This window comes from Epinephelus moara, chromosome 16 (assembly GCF_006386435.1).
Source record: "Epinephelus moara isolate mb chromosome 16, YSFRI_EMoa_1.0, whole genome shotgun sequence".
NCBI classification, from domain to species: Eukaryota; Metazoa; Chordata; class Actinopteri; order Perciformes; family Serranidae; genus Epinephelus; species Epinephelus moara.
Genome location: NC_065521.1, coordinates 37,582,402 through 37,604,754, shown reverse-complemented (window position 1 = coordinate 37,604,754; position 22,353 = coordinate 37,582,402). Strand labels below are relative to the sequence as shown.

At 40.6% G+C, this 22,353-nt stretch overlaps 2 protein-coding genes across 3 annotated transcripts; both read right to left on the bottom strand.

The window, feature by feature from the left end:
• Positions 1-2,218: 2,218 nt before the first annotated feature.
• On the bottom strand, positions 2,219-12,284 carry ythdf1 (YTH N6-methyladenosine RNA binding protein F1). Its single transcript, XM_050065209.1, has 6 exons — positions 11,929-12,284; positions 11,519-11,546; positions 8,649-8,743; positions 6,911-8,551; positions 5,142-5,186; positions 2,219-3,739 (listed from the first exon to the last, which is right to left on the bottom strand). Exons 1-6 carry the CDS (start codon positions 11,956-11,958, stop codon positions 3,725-3,727), a joined length of 1,854 nt encoding a protein of 617 aa, XP_049921166.1. The 5' UTR covers positions 11,959-12,284; the 3' UTR covers positions 2,219-3,724.
• A 742-nt stretch (positions 12,285-13,026) lies between these two features.
• On the bottom strand, positions 13,027-21,251 carry nkain5 (sodium/potassium transporting ATPase interacting 5). Of its 2 annotated transcripts, XM_050065957.1 has the most exons (7): positions 21,005-21,251; positions 19,871-20,008; positions 18,547-18,627; positions 16,180-16,377; positions 13,883-13,943; positions 13,622-13,692; positions 13,027-13,502 (listed from the first exon to the last, which is right to left on the bottom strand). In XM_050065957.1, exons 1-6 carry the CDS (start codon positions 21,056-21,058, stop codon positions 13,637-13,639), a joined length of 588 nt encoding a protein of 195 aa, XP_049921914.1. In that variant the 5' UTR covers positions 21,059-21,251; the 3' UTR covers positions 13,027-13,502; positions 13,622-13,636. The 2 variants fall into 2 exon arrangements, with proteins under 2 accessions (XP_049921914.1, XP_049921915.1); XM_050065958.1 differs by lacking the exon at positions 13,622-13,692.
• Positions 21,252-22,353: the final 1,102 nt, after the last annotated feature.

Below are 22,353 nucleotides of genomic sequence, written 5' to 3'. Positions count from 1 at the left end.
ACACAGCCTCACCGGACACCAGCACCGGGCCTGTCCGCCGGCATCCACCGATGCTCGGTATTGTTTGGCCTGCTTCACCTCCGTCTCCATCTCTGTGAGTGTGATGATAATGCGGGATGTTTCCAGTGAGGAGCGTCAGACGGAGACCTGAGCATCAGATGCATGCTGCGGAATGAAGCAGCTGCAGAGCACTGGAGGAAGTGGAGCTGTCATGATGGCGATAATGTGTGGAGGTGATGATGATGAAGGACAAGATGAAGAGGAAGCAGTGTGTTTGATGCAGACAGAGATGATTAATATGTGGTATTTGTATTAATGCAGAATATCTGAGGACATTTCATATACCCTTGTGTTGCGTTGATGGCGCTCAGGCCTGTCGAGTCATTTCTATGTGTGTGTGTGTGTGTGTGTGTCTCATCCCGTGATGCTCTTAAAGCTCCAACTTTCCCCGGTGCAAGGCTGCAGGATTGCCGCTCCTCGTGTTCACGGCGGACCTTGATTTATTAGCCATACAATTAAGGCACGCGGTGAATGCCAAGAGAGGAATCACACTCTCAGCGTCCTGCATCATTCATGGAGATGGAGAGATTTAAAACTACTGCAGAGAGAGAGAGGACACCAGCCTGTGCTCACAGGAACAAAGACTGCCTGTCACCAACATTTAACCAAACTACAGTGTGTCTCTTGCAGGTTTAAAGTGTTAAAGGCTGATACATAAATTAAAAGCAGGGTTATTGAATAAACTGTGTTGTAGAATTCACATTTTGGTAACAAGTTATAGGCTGTTGGGGCTGCAACTGATTCTCATTATTTTAACTGTTGATTAATCTATTGTATGATTGTACACAGGGGCCTAAATATAGACAGTGCAGGCAATATGATTGCACTGGGGCCCATAGGGTGGGGGTGGGGTCTTGCGAATGATTCCAACCCAGTCTCACTCTGATGTCGTAGAAATCCGGCGCTTGGGCAGCATCGGACACTGATGAAAAAAGCCGTCCTTTAACGTCAGCATGATATGTGGCCCGTTGCCTTTATAGTTTAAATGTGCTCGGCAGCATCAGGGCGAAACGCAACGGGACAAGGACGAGGGTTACGGTGGTGAAAGTCCAAGTAGGGTAGGTGGGAGAGGTCAACACATTCTCACTCCGATCTCGTCACATATCGTTTGATCATGGACTTTCCACGTCTAGATACGACATGCAAGGTACCCTGGGTGTGTTGGTTGTTTACGTTCTGGGACACCGTGTCAAGTTCTGCCTGTTACATGCATTGTCTTCTTTCAAGATACACTTCAGTTTTCACAGGAAATTTAACGTTAACATACAGTCTCTTTCAAAATAAACGCCCTGCTTCGGACTACTAACACCACGAATTGACGTTTATTTTCCTTCAACAACTAACGCACGTGGTTGGGTTAGGAAAACAGAACAGGGTTTGGCTTTAGAATCTTACGGGACACAAACAGTGCTCTCCTGGGTGAAAGTCCGTGTTTGTTGGACCCATCCACACGGCGTCCCAGAACGTCAATAACCAACGCACCCAGGGTACCTTTCACGTCGTATCTGGACGTGGAAGGTCCATGATCAAACGTCGATATGTGACGAGATCGGAGTGAGAATGTGTTGCCCGTGCATCCAATGACAGTAGATTTATCAACGATTATTATAATAATTGGTTGCAGCCCCAACAGCCTTTAAGTTGTTACCAAAATGTGATTGATGTTTGGTAATCGTAAGTGCTATAGAAACACAAGCAAGTCCAGTTGCCTACGATATACATACTATACACTATATATGAGACACTTTTGATTACCATGACCTGGATGACTGAGAATCTTCACCAACTTGATGTTTGGTATTTAGCCTTTCCACTGCACGTGGGTAATGTGATGAATCACAAACTCACAGCCACTCCTACTGAGAATGGCTCTTTGTTACAAAACTGTTTGCCTGATGGTCTAATCACTGAAATGTTGCAGCATTAAAATCATAATTTCTGCAAGTTATGCTGTGTGTGGGAGTCTTTTCTATCAGAAACATTCACTGCCAACATGTTTATCAGGCTACTGGGCTGCAATGATGTTTGGAAATGTGACACACAGGTCATATTTGGTGGCAGAGTGTTTCATACTGTACACAACATAAATCCCTTTATAGCAAAAGTACTATCACTGATCACGCACAAAATCCTTGTCACAATAAAAAACTCCACAGAGAACAGATAAGTATATCTTTAATAATGAACATGATCAAATCTAAGAATGTGATAGTGACCTCTGATACAATGGATATTTAATTCAGGGGTGACTTTAAAACTTTTTTTGCATAAATTTTCTATAATCCAATACCAGTTATATAACTCTGATTGCTCCACAATCATACTCCCTCTCTTTTCTTTCACTCTTGCATACACACAATACAGCAAGCAAGTTTAAAAAAAAAAAAAAAGAGTCACAAACATATACCATATAGGCTAGTCTCTGGGTTTTCATACACTTGACAATAAATCAGTTAAGTATAATGCTACAGTTAAACATTTTGAGGCGATCTCAGTTAGAAATGCCAGTACATTAAAGCTTACATTGTCTGAGGATGATGTGGACAGGTTATAGCGATGAAAATGATGCCGAGATTATAATTATGTTAAGAAAGAACGAGAAACGAACAAAAGAAAATCAAAGAGACAGGCCTGGCTTGAAGTTTTAAAAGCAGTACATGCTACATTTCCTCCAGAATTTCATAAACAGAGACGTCCTGTCTCAACAGCAGGGAAACAAAAGCCACCGTTAACAGGGAAATAAGACAGAAAGCAAATTTCGTGTTGGTAAAAACCTGAACTCAGAACAGTATATTTGTATTTCCGTCCGTTAAATACGAAAGAGAGGGACCACCTTTAAGAGCATTTGATCTCTAGACATCTTTTCCCTGAATCTCTAGCTGAAAAATTTTGAGGTACAGTTCTGGAAAAAAATACAAATTTAGTGCTGAAAAGAAATGTTAAGGCTCCGCTCTAGGGGAGACAAAATCCCGCATTTTCTCTACCTTAATTCTAAATTGAAGCCAGGTGATACATTATTCAAAATAATTTCCTAACAGTTACGCTTTCTAATGTCACAACCTTGCACGATTATGTCTATGCATACAGAAACTTTCAGAGTACACATTCCTCCACCAAAGTAAAACGCCCCTCACGTGAAAAAAGGGGCATTATAGAAGTTATTTTTTTATCATCTGATAATATAAAATACAACTGGCCACAAACAGATAGCAGACATTTGTCAATAAAGTCTTGTTCACTCGTTTTAAGATTAACCGATACAAGCACTTAACATTTCTCCAACACACAAACCACAAAGTGAACAGTCACTGAATATCAGCAGCATGTTGTCAAGAGATTTTCAAAAAACAGACGTGCAGATATTTGTTACTTATATTTAGTTAAGAATGCAAGTTCCAGGAGGGGGGGGGTAGCGATAGAGATTTATAAGGCTAAAAAATACAGAAAAAACAAGAAAATATATATTATTGAAGCGATTCGACTGGTGGAACTAGCTTCATCCCTGCACGCATCTTAAAGACTGGGAACCAGGAGCATCGTGGGTCAAAAGTTTGACGTGGGCCAAAGTCAACAAAATTAAATAGAAAAAAATATTAGTTTTCAATTTCTTTATGTCCTTGGGTTTTCTTTTTAAATCTAAATTTCGTCGACAGCCGTCTGCTGTTTACTTCTGGCGATCCTGAAAAAAGACAGAGAACAAAAAAAATAATTGTTAGACAGATTTATCAACATGAGATCACTTACAAGTGTAATATTCCAAGACATATTATAGGAGGTCATATTTATCATAAAGAAACCTACAGCAAGAACAGATAATTCAGTATTACGTCAATAAACTTTCAGTGGAATTATATCAAGATAATTTGACCATGATATGTTTTTTAAGTAGGCAGGTTTATTCTGGCGTCACTGGGCAAAAATCCCATAATAAAGTTTAGGCATATTGTAATTCTAGTGACCTGACGGAACACCAGACTTACGCGCCTCCTCTTGGCTCTGTTTTCGGAATTAAGAAAATCTAGCCTGTAACAGGAAATTTTGGCCAATCACAGATCATTTCAGAGAGAAGGTGTTCCTATTGGCTGTTCTACAAATGCAAATGTGATGATGGTTGCCTGACTCAATGGTGGAAAATCCTGCAGAGAAAGTTGCTATTCCAGTATTGACAACAACTACCTACACCACAAAGCAACCAAAAAAAACAGGAAGACTGACTTCTCAAAAAGAAAACATTTGAGAGTTGGAGAGAACATGTTGCTTACAATGTAGCCCTTTGCTAAGCGGAGCCATAGGTTCACAGCGGTGGCTTCAAGTTCACGTTTATGTAGCTAACGTCAGAGGCTTGAATCGGCGTTTCCTCATTCTCTGCTACTACAGACCAAATTGGTTGGGGGAGAACAGGCAGCAGCTCTGGAGACCGACCCCCTGTCAGCGACCACAGCAACCTGAATCTGGCCTGTACAAACCCAGCTCCAGGGGACCAGGCAGTCCCGACTCACCACTGGATCAGCTAACTTTAGTTTCCCGCCGTTACACAGATTAGAACCTGTGCTGCTGCTGGCCATCAATCTGCTGTGACACCTGGCGCTGGGCTGTTTGCGCAGGCTGAATTTGAGTCACTACAGCTGCCAACCAAAGGTCTGTCTCCTGAGCTGCTGCCTACTCTTCTCCTACAGCAGCGGGGAGCGAGGCGGAAGGACCCTGTGGTGGCTAGCTGATACTTGTCTCATTTGTGGTCTGATAAACACAGACATGGAACAAGGCAAAGAGGAGCTAAGCTAATGAGCTGCATACAACTCTACAATGAAAAAACGTTAAATAAGTCAATGTATGGGAAACATTAGGTTACTGTATGAAGTGCATGCATATGCCTGTGGCTGTCTGGTGGCAAGGGCTTAGGACAGAAATTTTTTTTTAAAAAATGATTCTGAACAAGTCCAATTCACTTTGTTCCATACAGTGGAACCAAGTGAATTGAATTAAAGATCAATTTGATGACTTCATATTTGATTTTGTATACATTTGTCATACAGTCATATAAACATCAGAAAAACACCCTTAACTGAGAAGACGGATTTTACCTGATCGATTCGGGACCGGCTCTGTATTGAGGCAGGCTCATAGCTCTGTTAAAAAATATGCAAAGCCTTAATGATAAGTCACATTAGAAATAGATATCTTATCATTTCAATACCACACTGTTTAAATATTTCATCAACAACCTTAATATCATTTCAAATCAATGAACAGTGAATACAAATGTAAGTAAAAAGACACCTTACAATTAAGACTGACGCTTACTAGGGCTGCCCCCTAATAGTCGACCAAACGTTAGTCGACCAGAAAGGTCATTAGTCGGCAAGATTTCATTGGTCTCTTGGTCACACACACAAAACAAACAAACAAGTAAACGTGAAACTGTTAGTAGCTGTGCCTTGCCAAAATAAATCAAAACCTATATAACTGGACCATGTGGGAATTTAATTTGAAAGGACAGACACAGGAAGAGGCCACGCTCAGCAGTGAGACAGGAGTCAGGTTACAAACCAATCACAGCCGACAGATATCTTTCCCTTCTTCTGTAAATATTCAGTCTGATAAATACGGAAAAGTTGATCATGTTAGTGCAGGGCTACCCAGAGCTTTACATCTGTCCCATGGACGATAGGTCTACACACTTATAAACAGCACCTGGAAGAAGATCAGCTCTGCACTCAGGATTTCAGGGAAATAGGCTATATGATGCTTGTCAGGGTTGCTTAGCAACCTCAGACACAACCTGCCACCGTGCTCTTGAAAGCTGGCACAAAAAAGGCCAGACAGTTAGCCACTTAGCACAATCATTACAGCTTTGCAGACAGCGTCATTAACAGGCGGCTCGCTCAGTGTGTGACGTGCACTTGTAGATAAAATATAGGCCTATATTAATGAAGGTTCATTAGTACGGTTTTGTATTTCTCTGTAATGTAGCACAGTGTTAACAATGTTACTGATACTATTCTTTCTCACACCTTCAACTCAAACCATTGTGTTGCCCCGCCCAAAATATATCATTTAATAATCAAATTAATATCTTAAACATGCGGGCGACTAGTCGACTAATGGCCCTAAATGACGACTATTGGTTGACTAGGAAAATTCTCAGTCAGGGGCAGCCCGAACACTTATCAAATTAAAAAAAGAGATTAAACAGTTAAATTGACAAGATGGCTTTCATGTGTGCCATACGTCATAAAGGAATGTTTTGTTGTGTGCAGAAAACAGCAGTCCTGTCTCTGTATCAGGGCTTTATTTTCACAGACATGTAGTTAAGACGATACCAAAATACACCTGGTTAACATGCCCGGTCATGGCACTCAGAATTATGAGAAATGTTTAATAACAGAGAGATGACTGATTGAATATTCTAAAACATCATCAACTCACATTTATTTGGAATCCGGTGAAGCTTCATTTCATATAAATATTTGCCATTAATTTGGAATTCGCTAATTTGACTTCTAATGTGCATGGTGGGGTTGGACAGTGGACGCTGCTAAAAATAATGATTTATTAAGAAATTGCATGTTTAAATAGGGGTACATAAATAACACATAAGCATACTGGAGGACTGTGCTACACCAAGCTTGTGTACTTGATCTTATACTAAAAGAAATTTTAGCATTTCAATACTATCATTTTATTTTGAAATATAATCTCACTCAGGGGGAGGATCCAAAGAAAATATTAATAACACAAGGGGAGTGTTTTTCTTTTGTAAAAACGTCTCTCCCCGACCACCATCATTTTCATACAGTCCCTAAATATCTTCTAATTAAAAAGTGTGCTGTGTTAAGTCTAAAGGAAATACCTTTTTCACCACCTCCTCCTCCTCCTGCTTCTTCTCATAGTGGGAGAAGTCATCAAAGATGGAGGTGGTGTGTTTGTACTGGGCGATAATCTTCAGCACCTGCTTCGCCTTCTCCAGAGGAACCTCTTGAGTGTCACGTGAGTTGGTGACTGGCTTGTTGTCATTGTTCTCCAGGCGGATGTGGCGCAGCTGGCTATTAGGCACGTCCTTTACAAACAACCAGTTCACATCAAACTTGCCCTTCCACTTGTCCTGTGCCCAAACGCCAGCGCTGGTGCCGTAGTCCACAGGCGAGCGCATTTCGGCCACGCCGCAGAAATGACCGCTGCCGTTGACACTGAACAACAAGTAGACGGGACCTTTAGAGTTCATAGCTCTGAAGGCGGAGTCCAAACGTTTGTTGCCGTGCTCCGTGCTGCACCAGATGGAGTATTTGATGGAGCGGTGGATGTCGTCCTCAGAGTAGCTCTTGATGATGAACACGCGGCCGTTTTTCAGGTTCCAGTCAAACTCCTTGGGGTTGTAGCTGTGGGCCGCTCGCAGCTTCTCCAGCACCGGGTGGGACTCCGATCCCGGCTCTGGAGGCATGCCTCCGCCCCCTCCACCTCCATTACCAACACCGCCGCCGTTAGAGGAGCCACTGCTGTCCAAGCTTCCACCACCGTAGCACAAGTTGCGGTTGCGTGGGGCTACCCAGCGGGTCTGAGGTGTTGGAGCAGAGTTGTGGTTCTGGTAAGACTGTGGAGGGGGAGGTGGAGGACCCTGCATGGTCATCTGCTGCACGAGGGACTGGGCAGACTGTAGGGACTGTTGGAGGGGGGGCAGGAGACTGGGAGCATGGGAGTGAAGCTGGGGCTGGTGCTGTTGGTGATGGTGGTGGTGGTGATGGGGGGGCAAAGGAGGAGCCATCTTGGTAGCAGCGCCTTTATTATCCCATGTATCAATGTCCATGTTGTGTTTAATGGGGGGTGGAGGCAGACCTCCTCCAGCTATGGGGGTGCCAGGTTTGTTCTTGGTCTTTTGTTGCTGCAGCTTGGCAGGTTTACTAGCAATGGCAGCCCACGATGTGGGCTTCGGAGGGGGCATTCCAATTGGTGTGCCGCCGTTGCCCGTGGCAACAGCTGCAGCTACACTGCCACCTCCAAGAGAGCCTGCGCTCTTCACACCCGAGCCACTTCCTGTCACATCCCCACCTATTTTTAGGCCCAGCATGCCCTGCTCTAGGCTGTTCATACCTGGAGCCTTGCTCAAGGTGTCACTATGGAAACCTGTCTGGCCATCAGGGACTAAGGTGCCTCCCAGAGAGCTGGGCGGGTAACTGTAACTCCCCCCATAGGCTGAGCTCTGAGTCTGCTGGCCCTGAGAACCACTGGTGCCCCACGCCGAGAAGGCTGGGTTCTCTGGGAAAAAGTTAAACCTGTGAGGATAGATGCTGCTGCTGAGCCCGCCCGGCTGCCCAAACACAGTGTCATGCATGAAGTGATGGTCTCCATTGCTGAGGGGGGCATAGGGTGTCAGGTAGGGGATCGGTGGGTCACCTCCTGTAGACCAAGGAGCCTCACTGAGGGGGTAAGGAAATCCAATGGAGGGGGCATAGTAGCTGGACAGGTACGGGTCTGTCATGGATTGATAGCTGTTGTTCTACAAACAGAAACAGTTTAGATTATTCATCACAGGATGTGGTGACAGTTACACAACATGACAGTGTCACAAAAGACATTTAAAAGGAGTTTCCTACCTGGTTCGACTGGTTGGTGAGATAAGGCTCAAAGTCATTGTCATGAACTGTATCCTTCTGGTGGAGGGAGCCGTTCTGCACTGACACTGGAAAGGCTGCAATAAAACCAAACTGTTGACAAACCTGGACATCCTTTATGACACATCCTACCCAAAACAACCCAGTGATGAAGCCTAAAATATCACAGACTTCTCCTTCACACTAAAATGTCTTCTTCATTAAAGATATACTCTGCAGGTTTCTTCTAAAAAACAATGTATAGACTCACACAGAAGTAACGGCCCTTAATCATCACTGATGCGCCACCTTAAGTGTGTGGTGGTGGATTTTTTGCAGAGACTCTGCCTGTATTTTTTTAATTTTTTGGATTATGTTCCATTTTCGGGACATTTAAGGGGCTTTCACGCCGCCACATGGTTAATCGCTGCCTCCAGTCATTTTAATGAGGGTAGGTGGCAGAGCGGTAGCAGTTTCCAACACGGCCATGCAGGTATGAAGCGGTTGCCGCCCACGTGCATAGATTATGCTCTGCTTCGCTGAATTCACTTTGTTGAACTTCTGCCCGGGCGATCAATTAGTGGGCATCACGAAAGCACATAAAAGACAAGATGGAGGAGCTGATAATGTTGGTGTCTGAATACTTGGAGTCATGGCATCTGCAACTTTTAAAGACAACCAGAACAAAAATTGGGCCTGGGATAATAATATTAATCACTGTATTTCAGCAGTGATGTGGTGGTTCACTTTGACACTGTGATCTGTAGCCTATAGTTCAGCTTTAGCTTCTAACTATCTTTGTCTTTTCTTTGTCTTGTCTTTGTCTTTTTAACCTGTTGTTGCTGCTGAGTCAGTTTGACATCCTGGATATATCCTTCAAACACAGACTGTAGACCCCTCTGTCTGCTTCTCTCTGGAATCACTGTTTCATTTCTCCAAATATATGATAATATTTTTTCAGGGAGTGCAGTTAGTGACAGTGTGGGCAGAGCTTTATTGGCGTGTATCCCCACTGCACTCATGTGAACCCTGAGCTTTATCGCAACCAGGTTTCAGATCGTATGCAGTGGGTATCAGAGAGAGCACAGAAGTATAAAAATAATATAATGAGGCTAAACACCAAATGAGAATCTTGCATTGGCATTTACTTTCATTTTTGCCGACAGCCATGTTTACAAACAGTAACCAACAATCCTACATACTTTACCTTTAATCTTAACAATGCTAATAACATCCCAGTAACAGAGCAGTGTGCACCCCATTCACTTATAGCTGGACTCAAGTTATAGTCAGGGAATTAAAAAAAGAAGTCCATGTGCGGCCAACATGAATTCTATGGTGATTTAAAATAGATCATCCTGTCAGCTGCGTAACCTTTAGAGGAGCTGACCTTTGGAAAAGTGCAGGGTGTTTTTTTTTAAATGATAAGGTGTTTGCTCTAACAGTGATGTATGTTCATTTCTGCATACATCTAGCAAACACGTGGATATAAATATGTGAGGATGCAAAGACATTATTTAAAGCTACAGTTGGTAACTTATATAAAAATAACTTTGTGTTGTATTTGCTGAAACTGTCACTTTATCCACACAGTAGTACATGAGACAGATAGTCTGAAACAAATCATGTCCCTCCTCCTCGTCCCACTGCTGCTAAAGGCGTTTACTAGAATCAACCACGGTGCACTACAAACAACCTGCTCATGCACTGTGGTCAAACTGTCAAACTAGGCAGCGCTGATCAAATATGAATCAAGATTCTGTTACTGCGTTGCCTATTTCTCACCTCAGAGGTTTTCAGAAACATATTTTAGTGTACTGTTCAGCTGTAAAATGAGAAGGTTTGTGACCCAGATGTCATGTTGGATACAGTTAAATGTGAGTACCAAGCACTACCTATCAGTCGGAGCAACTACACTAAAACAGTGGTTCCCAACTGGTCCAGCCATGAGGCCCAGATTTCTCTTTAGTCATGAGTTCGAGGTCCAGTCGAATCACTCACTCTACAGCAGGAAATGGCATTTAAAAATAAAGGCTCTGTGCTGAAAATTTACTGTACTTAACTTTGGGAACCACAGCAATAAAATATGTTTGTGAAAACATTTGAGGTGAGAAACAGGCCATATAGTAACAGAATATTGATTCATATTTGATCAGTGCTACCGAGTTTGACAGTCTGACCGCAGTTCACGAGCAGTGATGGACAGCTGATTTAGAGACTCCTCAGCTCTGATTGGTTGTTTTCAGTCATATGCCGTAAAGCAGGTTGAAGTGCTACAAGTCAATAGAGAAGGCAGAGGAATATGATTTCTTTTTGATAAAAGTTTCCACCTACAGCTTTAACTCCACGTAGACGCTGACAAGGTTTCTCTGACAAAACTAAATGTGTTTGTGTTCCCAGGGTGCGATGTTCCCTATGTTCCCCAGCTCAATATCCTCTTACTATGACACATAAAGGAGACCTTTCAAGTGGTTTTATGTTCTCAGCCATGTTTCCCCCCTCTGTGAAATGTTCAATGTATGTTTCCATGGGTCAATATGTTGAAACCTGCAGCTAAAAGCCTGCTGAGGTTATACTGAAGCTAGGCCACCAAATTTACAGGCAAGACAGTGCTATTGACTTTAAAACATTAATATCTCCACAGTGGATGAAATTATTTTAACCATCCATGTCTCTTTATTCTTTTGCAGTTTGAATTCACCAATTCTTTTTGCAATGTTAGTTTGTATCATGAACACAGGAGCCTCAGAACACAGGGAAAACCCCAGCAAAACATGTGTTGGTTGTATCAGATGTGAGGTACCAGGTGTCAGCTGTGTACAGTGCTAAATGGTTTGTGTGCAACATGTTTAGATACAGGAATAATCTCTTACCTTTGCTCGCATCTTGTCCCTTCGATGTCTTGTTGGTCACAATAAAGGATGAATGCATGTGAAGGGAGAAAACACAACGCTTGCATGGGTCTCCAGTGTTATTCAAAGCATCACACATTATCCTGGCTGCACACTGACATGCGTATTCATCTTCTCTGGAGACCTGACTCACACACAGTGAGAAAAACACTGATTTAGCCCGTGAGCCAACATGGAAGATGTTGTCCAGGCCTTTGGTTTCCAGCAGATAACAGTTTTCATGCTAACCTCCCCTGTCAGTGGGCTAATGTTAGCTGACTAGCTCAGGAATGGTGGCATCGTCTTCAGAGTGGGCTGCACACACATTCGCTCACACACACATACAGCGCACATCTCTCTGTGGGGAATAAAGCGTCTTCCTCGCTGCTTACCTGAGGGTCAATACTAGCGGCAGACATCATTCATCCACCAGGTGTTGTGTTAGCCTGAACGACGCTGACACCACGTACAGTCCTCCGCTGTGTAACTGAGGCTAATAGCTGGAGAAGCTGCTCCGCGGTACTTTGCTAACAGTTACCTACAGTTAGCAGCAGCCGTTAGCCGGTGTCTCTGCTCGGAGCGGACCGTTTGCTCGTCGTAGCCGCTGCTGACACTCCGCGCTGCCCTGTCGACATTAATCCAGCGGGGCTTCAATCCGCTCCGACCCCCTCCTCACCGTTAAATTAAAATCCAAGCAGCCTCGGTGGCCCTGCTCACTTGCCCCAATGGCAGCTTCATCCGGGTTCTGGTGGAGCGGAAGTGACGTCGGCGACGTAGCAGATGCGTCCGCGGCTACCTAGCAGCAGCAGACTGGTTTGATACGTGGTGTTTACATTAAATTTTACGGATTAAAAAACATAATTAAAAAAAATAAAATAAAAAATTAAATTAAAATTAAATTAAATTAAATCAAATAAAAATTTCTATGATATAAGCGTTGTCCAAAACCTATAAAACGGTGGGAATACACTATTTTTGCTTCTGTAAAACTCAGAAGTAAGGTGAATTGCAGCATTTTTTTTTTTTTTAGTTTATTTTAGAGAAAGATAACAGCAAATTAATAAATATTCATGGTAAAAAAAAAAAGTTTTTGTATTTAATCATATATATTATTTTCACTGTCAATTTTAATGTGTTTATTTAGTCAAATTTAATTTTATTATTTGGATTGTTTTGTGGCGGATTGAGACTGGTGCTGTTCCCCCTCCTGTATGGATCTTTAGTACCGTTTGTATTATTTTTGTTAGTCAAGACTGAATGTCTCATTTGACATCTAGAACTGTCATGTACCACCCTAACCAAAATCAATAAAAATCTGAATTATTAAAACAAACAAACAAAAACAAATGTTAAAAAAGTTACCTGAAATACACAAAAATAAAACAGGGCATGCAGATTGAACTTTGGAGAACACATAGTTGTTTAAAGCAGTAAAAAAAACAAAAATCTTATACATGTTTAATAAAAATAAAATGCGATGCAAAACAAGCTGTTGTGTGAAGGTGGTTTATTTCACTGTATTATATCGTACACTACACAGGTTGGGATGGTCACATTTTTCTAACTGAAATTACACATTATTAATAATTTATACATTTTACAAAACGTGAAAGAAACTGTGACTTATTTACATCTTTTGAATCACACTTTTCTTTTGAGTGCTTCATATCTAGTGATTTCTAGCTCTTTCACACACACACATGCACACTCTCACACACAGAGGTAGATTTAAATAGATTTACAGTGTTTGAGGCCTCTGGAAAAAAAACAACATCATAAAAAGGCCTGCACGTTTTATACAGGGTGACAGTTTGTGCACTGTGAGGTTCATCATCTGTGACAGGTGTTTTTATTGACAAACAGGCCGAAGCGGTTTCACAGTGACAGTCTTCAAAGCCGACGCCCTTTCTGCTCCGGTTCATCCCCAGCTCTCCTCGGCCACTTTAGTTTTGTGGTTATTTATAATCTAAGCAAAATGTAGAAAGAAGACATTGTGTTTGAGGTGTTGAACAAATAAAGTGGATGATAACAGAGACAGGGTGGGTGGAAAATAAGAGGCAATGGCAATCATGCCACTAAACCTACCTGCAGGTCGTCACACTAGAAGATCAAGTGAGAGGGTTTGGATGGATGATGAAATTCACCCATGAAATTAACTGAATTAAAATGGGAAAGAACAACATAAATAAATGATACAAAGCAAATCAACCTCAGTGTAAAAACAAAATGGGATGACAAAAGTTGTGTAAAACACTAAAAATGTCTTTTAAATGGAAAATGTGTGTAAAATAAATTATATTCAAAAAGATATCTATAGTGTGTCTCATTGATCAGACGCATACTTACAGCTGTCTTCCTCTTCTGAGAAAGTGCTGACGACGTAGCAGGCATAAACAAATCCCGGGAGCTACAGGAGTTAACACAAACATGTACAAACGTGAACCATGTTTTTTTTTTTTTTTTTTTACAATTCTTTCTTTTATGTCTTCAAAGCACAATCAACACAAAGCATACCTAACAAACATTCACTTGACAGTGTTAACATTAAATCATCATCATGATTTTTTTTTTATTCAGGAAAAACTGACTGAGCATTAAGCCCCGTTACACAAATGCCCTGAATTCACATTCATACGTGCTAGAAAGAGAAATAATATATGAAAACAACCAGGATAAAATGATAAAAAAAAGTCTATGAAAACAAATGACTAGCAGCAGTGTCTGCCCAGAATGAGACACAGCATTAAGTAAAATTACCAAAAAGTTAAAGACAAATAAACAACAAACAAGTCTATCAGGGAAAAAGGATATAAAACAACAACAAATACATATATTATATGTTATTATAAATAAATATTTTACAGAGGACATTTTGACATATCACAGTAGGAAAAGCACAGGAGCAAATAATAAAATAATTAATAATTTCCTCACATGACAAGTCAAAATGTCTGCTCTGCAAAAGGCCTGTTGTGTCTGCAGATCGACAGTCTCACATGTGCAGTGAGAGAAAAATCAGACCTACATTTATCAAAACGAAAAGTACCTTGATTTTAAAAAATAATTTATGTCCTGACAGTTGGTGTAGTTATCTATAATGAAGTCACAACATCTGGTTGATATCACAGGAAATTTGTGCTTACTCAAAGAATATATATATATATATATATATATATATATATGTGTGTGTGTGTGTGTGTGTGTGTACTGCTGTGTACTTTGTTTTTTTCTACTGATGCTTCTGTTTGCACTCTGTCCCTCTGCTGCTGTAATGGTGCAAATTTCCCTGCTGTAGGACAAATAAAGGATTATCTTATATTATCTTGTCTTACTGAGTTTAGGTTGACTGATGACAGATGGAAGGGGAGTGTAAAGAGATGACAGTTCTGTCTGATATCAGGCAACTTTCTTCCATTATTCCCCCTTCAAAGCGTCTTATCCGAGGTAAGAGTTGAAAAAAGGAGAGAAGGTGTTGTGTGCTCTACAGACTGTACACACCCTTGAGGCAAACTGGTGATATTGGGTTTTATAAATAAAACTGACATGACTTAAACTCATTCATTTTCTGTAACCACTTCTCCTGTTAGGGGTCACAGGGGGAGCCTATCCCAGCTGACACTTGACACGTGAGAGGCGGGTACACCCTGGGCAGGTCACCAGACTATCACAGGGCTGACACATAGAGACAGACAACCATTCACACTCACATTCACACCTACGGACAATTTAGAGTTACCAGTTAACCTGCATGTCTTTGGACTGTGGGAGGAAGCTGGAGTACCTGTAGGAAACCCACACTGACACAGAGGGGCTCCCCCACCCTGAGGTTTGAACCAGGGTGGCAGAGCCCCTCTGTGGAACCCTCTTGTTGTGAGTGCCGCTTGACTTAAACTCAACAAGGGATTTTGTTGCAGTATCATACAATGTTTTTCAAATGTTAACTAGAATAATTGACCCCAATGTATAAAAATGAACGTAATCGCCAACGTAATGATTTTAGATGTTTTTAGATTGTTGTTTGAATATCAACAGTTATTTATGATCAATTCCACATATTGCTTTTAAGCTCACAGCTCTTGAATGTTTTTAGTTTTGTGATTAGCAGCGTATTTTGTTGGTCTGGGTGGCAAGCTGCTGCACAGTTGCTCTTACAGGGATAATTAAGTTGTATTAAATTGAGGAAACTGTGACTAAACAAATGAAGAGGCAGAGCCAATATGCACGTTGGGGTGATCCAGCAGACTGATGCCACTTCAGCTTTGATTTGAGTCACTTACTGTCACAAACTCGAAGATACAGAATCTCAGTAAATTAAATTTATCCGTAATAACAGATATTAGAGTTGTGGCTGAGGAGCTCAGCAACACACTAACTACCACTATACATCAGTGTGAAAACGTGGTGCCATTTTTAAATGTTCCAGGCCTGTTTTCCAATTTAGAGTTGCTGTTGCTAGGCAACAGTCCATTCCTGTGTGTGCAGACGCATACTTATTGACATTAAAACAATATTAAAGGTCTAATAAGCTTTTCAATTGAAGTTTTAAAAGCCTCTTGTGTCGCCATTTTCTCTCGTTTGATGTCACTAATACAACAAATTAATGTGATGAATGAGTTTCTTATTAACGTGTGACAGAGACTCACTGAGAGGAGTAGCTGGACGATGCAGTGCAGGACTTCGATGTACTGGTACTCCAGCCAGCAGCTCAGCACGGTGGTCAGCTCTGGGTTCTTTTGGTTCTGCCACCCAGCTGAGGGAAGGCCCTCGCTGTCACAGCCCGGCCCGTTGTCCTTCCACCATGAGTGGTGTGAGGACACTCCCAGGGAGAGGATGTCACTGTCCTGCAGGGACAACACAGGAGACTCTTCAGCTCTCAGGTTCTTAACAGTATTTCTGCTTTATCAGACTGTGTGCAGGAGAGAGTGTAAAATACTGCTAAAAAAAAAAGACGGCAGAGAAATGTGATGTGAGGATCAGGTGTGGTGTGAACATGATGTGGTTCAGTATTAGAGGTGGGGGAAACATTGATACAACATATTATCGCGATATTATTGTGTGGCAATATGGCATCGTCACACAGTGCCAAGTATAGATTTTTTATCATGTAAATGATTAATATGACAAATATAAATTAAACTTTAGGTAGCCTACTAGAATAATATAATCAATTGCTTTTTCAGTCCACTAGATACATTTTGCTGCTGCAAAAAACATGGCTGAAGTGAGATGAACAGACCGAAAACTTAACCTTATTAGATAAAACAGATGTTGACAAAGTTTTTCTTCGGGGACACAATTTACAGTTGAAAAAAGGTAATAAATCGCAATGTGTTTTATTGCACTACTCAGCATATCGCGACATATTGAAAATTGCAATAAAATTGTATCGTGACTTAAGTATTGTGATAATATTGTGTTGTAGATCCTCTAGTGGTTCCCAACCCTTTTCAGTATGTGCCTCGCTTCCTGTCTGAAGCCACAACTAACACTTATTTTCATGATCAATTAAGCTATCCATTTTTCATTTTGTTTCAATTTATTTATAGTCTTTGGCTTGAAAAACCACAGAGCAATGAAAAACAATGAGCTGTACAGAAAAAGCAATAAAACAGATTAAAAGAAACAGAAAAAAATAACAGTGACAAGTTAAAACAACAAAGTATTCTTCATATATTAAGGGCAGAGCAACAAACATATTTTTAAAAAGTGAATACTTAATACAGAGAATACAGAAAACAGTGTAAACATTTTAAACCGTATACACGGACATAATTAGGAGGGCTGGGATAAAGACTGGTTGTTTTTCATTTAGAAGAAAGAAATATTTCGATTGTGAAATTGCATTTTATTCCAAATTTTAATATATGTATAGAAAAATTGATTTTAAACTGTTGTTATTATTATATAAACAAGGTATGGGCTTGTTTATATAAATCCCAAGCTGTTCACTTATTGGCGTCAAAGTGCAACAAGCAGTAAAGTGCAAAGTAACGCACAGAATATACAATGTAGAATCTAGAATGTAGAATAAACAGTCACAGGTCGCTAATGGACCAAAGTGAAAGACAGCAGAAACAATACTAAAGTATAACTTCATTATTTAATTCATTTGTTCAAAATGTCAACAAATAATGTTGACTCAGAAATTATCATCAGACCCCAGAGATGTCTTAAAACTATTTCCTCAAGGTTAAAAATTACAACTCAGTGATTACAAAACTCTATATGTTACAAATGTTTTGCATGTTTTTACTTGATGAATGAGAAATTAATGTTGATTAATCATATAATCAGTTCATTATTTTAACTCCTGCCTTAACCACTGCTAACACAGGGTGTCTACAGGTATCAGACACATACATTCAATGCTTTTTAAGACCCTTTAAAGATGATTTTAATCAAAAAAATCAACACTGATTTTTGGAAAATCATCTTTTTTTTTATTCAAGCATTGCAGGTGAGTAGTATATATGTAGTCCTGTGCAGAGGTGGGATTAATGTAGGAATAAAGTCATTAAAGTGAGTTAGATTAATCTGCATTTGCCATAAGTGTAACGTAAAAAGACGATATGAGGTTCACTGGCAGGTTTAAGGATTTTTATCATCTCAAATGTGGACTTTCACAGGATAATCTAATAGATAATCTATCTATTAGATAAAATGTTTGTGGCTGTTAAGACCTCACGTTCAAATTTAAGACTATTTAATGACTTTTATTAATCATCATTTTAATGATTTAATTCTAACGCTGATTAATTTTGTCTAAATATTGTTATCATCGTCAATAAAGACCAAAAGATGCCAGTTCAGTGTTTCTGAATACAGACTGTAGGGAGACATAAACAGCGTCACTGTAAATATTCTGTGACTGAGAAGAGAAACAAACTGTGAGCTGAGTGTCGCTCATGTGACGGCAGGTCCTGACACATGAGACAAGCTGAACACTGTGTTTAGGAGCTGAAGCTGCGTGGGTCTCTAATTATCTGACACTTATGTGACCATAGACTTACCTTTGAGAGGCCGCCCAGATCCAAGTACAGACAGCTGACAAAGACATTCCAGCCGACCCACAACAGCATCCACAGCAGGTACTGAGGAGACAGAAACACACAGTCACAGTCCGTCAGTGTGGTCGTAGTGCAGCTCAGGGCCCTAACCCTCACATCAGCCCTCAGTAACGTACACTGCCCTCATGCACACAAACATACACAAACACATCTAAAATATCTGATCAATAACATGTTAGTTTACTCAGCATGTCACAGCAGTTGTTTCTCTTTATGTCTTCGTGATTTTTTTCTTTGCTTTCTCATGTTTTTCTCATGAAGACTGCATCAAACTGCGGCCACCTGACAAGCATCTGTCAGGTCAGGGGTGACAAATTATAGAAAGCTACTGGTTACATGACAAGGAATTACATATTGGTATTGATGCAGGTGCTGTTAGCTAAAGTTAGTGATTCTGGTGGACAACTCTCAACTGCACTTTTCCTGTGTGGCCCTCAGTCATCAAACTTTGAGCACCTGTGGTTTAATCCATACAAAAGCCAAAGAGTAAAACTGTAGGTTTGCCAGGGGTGAGGTGGGGAGGCCATGCATCAGACTATTTTTGCCCAGCAACAGTAACTTCCTGAAGTCTGCTCCCAACAATAAAACGTGTTCATCTGTGATCTTCTCAAATTTCATCAGGCAGAGTGTGCTACCATTTCACTATCATCTATCTGAATAAGAAAATGTACTAAGATTTCGTCAACTAAAATGTGCACCATACCTGTATGGCCTGATGCCTTTTCATCTATGTTTTGCCAAACCTCAGTAGTGGTGGCTCATCTTGAGTCTCCCTACCTGGGCCAGCTATGGGGTCTAAATCCACAAAAGGAAAAGTCTCAGAGGAAAGTAAAGATTTTATTAGTGCAAGGACAGATTTGTTTGCTTTCAACAACAAGGCTGCAAAGTTAAAATATCAAATAATCATAAATAGCCCACTTTATACTCATTAGTGTTGACAGGCTAATCTAGTTACCTTCATTATAAGGCTCAAATATGTTTTCTGGCTCCAGACAGATTTTGTTTTTGGGTCAAAAATGGCTCTTTTAATTGTAAAGGTTGCCAACCCCTTGACTATCTGTTTCCCTGTGTCCAGTCTTGAAGTTAAGCTAAGTTAACAGCTGCAGCAGCTTCATATTTAATGGACTCACATATGAGAGCGACATCAGTCTTCAAATAACACTCAGCAAGAAAGCCAAAACAAACTTGAGTATAAACCAACAGTCAGAATCCAGCACTTTAACACAAACTTTTTAACAAATAAAGATAAAATTAGCAGTTCCCTCACCATGACGACGTAGCGTGATCTGTACTGTATGACACCAAACAGGCCGAGGATGACCACGATGATGTGGAAGAAGTTGACCATGATGGGAGCCCACTGGTAGCCGAGGAAGTCAAACACCTGCCTCTCCAGAGCAGTTATCTGGACAGAGTCAGGAGACAGACGTCAGAGACATGATGACTTATAACAGACAGTTACAGGTGAGGCTGTGCTGCCCCGGCTCGTTACACTGTGATCTCTTCCCTCCTGCATCCCACAAGGTCGTAGTTTTGATTCTCACAAGTTGTCAAGGCGACTGAGCCGTCGGGGACAAAGACAGACCTGTTATTAGTGTTATGTCCTTTGAGGCTCCATCAGTCATGAAGGGGGGCAGGGTGGGAAACACGGAGGAGGAGGAGGAGGAGGAGGACGAGGAGGACAAAGTGGGTGCAACCCGTCATTGTGGTGAGTGTAGGGGTGGGTGGGCACTGCTGTTTTAAGCACCTCTAACTAAAACAATCTTACTATTAACATTGCTCACCAAATATATATGTTTATTAAGACTCAGTATCCATTAATCTAACAATTGTTTGTTGTATAAAATATCACAAAGTGGTGACACATGCTTGTCATAATCTCCCAGAGCTCAAGGTGACATCTTTAAATTGCTTTATTTTCAAAACAGCAGCTCCAAACTCAAAATATATTTAATCTATTTGAGCAGAGCACCAGGAAAAACCTGCGAAAATTCACATTTAAGAGGCTGGAACAACCTCTAACTTGTGATGCTTCATTTTAGTTTGCAGCTGATGCAGAAACCTGAATTAATAATGAGGATGTGAACAGAAGGTCAACAAATGTAACAGCAAAAACATGTGTTTAAAATGAATTTAAGTACATAAATATTGTAGCTTTTAATCTAAATGTTAGGTTTTATATTACCAGAGAAGATATAAAATATATGCACTTAAAAGCAGCAACACATGGACTTTCTTTTCTATTAAACAAATCTTTTTTTCATGTATTTAATTCAATAAACTGCTTTTACTTGTCTTCTTTTCATTGATTTTTATTAGTTGAAGTTTCTAAATATCACCATAGATAACAGACAGAAGCAGATGTGTTTATGTGTGAGCATCACAGGAAATAACATCTTACCAACTGCAGACAACACAGGAGGATCAGCATGCATCGTGCCGAGCAGCAGCCCATCTTCTTCCCCTTTGATAATGATGATGAGGAGAATGATGATGAAGATGTGGATAACAACACTGAAGTGACTGGGTGTTCTTTAAATGCTCAAACACAAGCGTAAACCCTGCGAGGACTCAGGTCCATGATCTCCAGACGTGTGAGGAAACGCAGAGTGCACTTTACCTCATGAGGAAAACACGTAGGCTGTCCCTGTGTGTGGGAACCACGGAGGAGGGGGAGGGGAGCCTGTATGAGGGGCGGTTAGTGCCGCCATCAGCAGGAGAGGGGGAAACCCTGAAGGACAAAGTCAGCCTCTGGATGCTGGGAGGGGGTTTAAAATGAAAATCCAGGAGCTGTTTTGATATTATTCAGACTTCCATACAAATTAAGCAACATTTTTTATTTGAATGTCCAAGAAAATCTGCTAAAAACATAAGATATAGAATACAAAAATAATAAATACGAATATAAATATAAAAAATTAAACTATAGTGGTGTGGTAGTACACCGACTTTACATTTGATTGTTTTCTAACTCTTCAGTAGAAGCTGGAGGGACACATAAGTCACAAAGCTAAACATAATAAGAGTCTTTGAGGGGAAACTTCGGTGTTGCAGCGGCACAAAGACATAAACACATCCAGACAAAGAAAGTAAACAATAAATAATTCAAAGTAATTGCACTAAAAACGACTAAGCAGGAGTGACACAGAGGTGTGATCAATAGCAGCGTTCTTAATGTACGTCCTGATTTACTTAGTGAGTCTGCTTCCACTGTAGTTTGTCACGTCAGCCAAGTGTAAAAACCTTTGACTTTGATTTTTTTCCCAGTGTTTTCACTCATGTTTTAAATGCACAAACTGAAACGTTTTTTGATTTCCCTAAATCTGTTAAACTTATGACTCAATAACTTCCTGTGAAAGATGTCTGAGCTGAAAACAAAACCAAAGTAACTAAACTTAACTCAAGTAGTCGATCAACAGAAAATTATTCTCTAACTTTTTTGATAATCTTTTTTTCTTTCAGGCAAAATTGTCAAACATTCTCTGGTTCCAGCTTCTTGGAATTTGAAGATTTCCTGCTTTTCTCTTCTTTTGTATCAGATTCAGAAAAAAGGGAAATTGACTGTAGATTTTTGTTGTTGTTGTTGCTCTAAATGTACATATACAGAAATAAACATACGGCTGAAACAATGACAACAAGCTGAAGAAGGTAAACACAAGATTTAAATATATACTTTTAAAAAAGTATCTATATAGCCTACATAAAAAACAAGAGACCATCTTGTGATGAGATGGTAAATAGACCTGCACT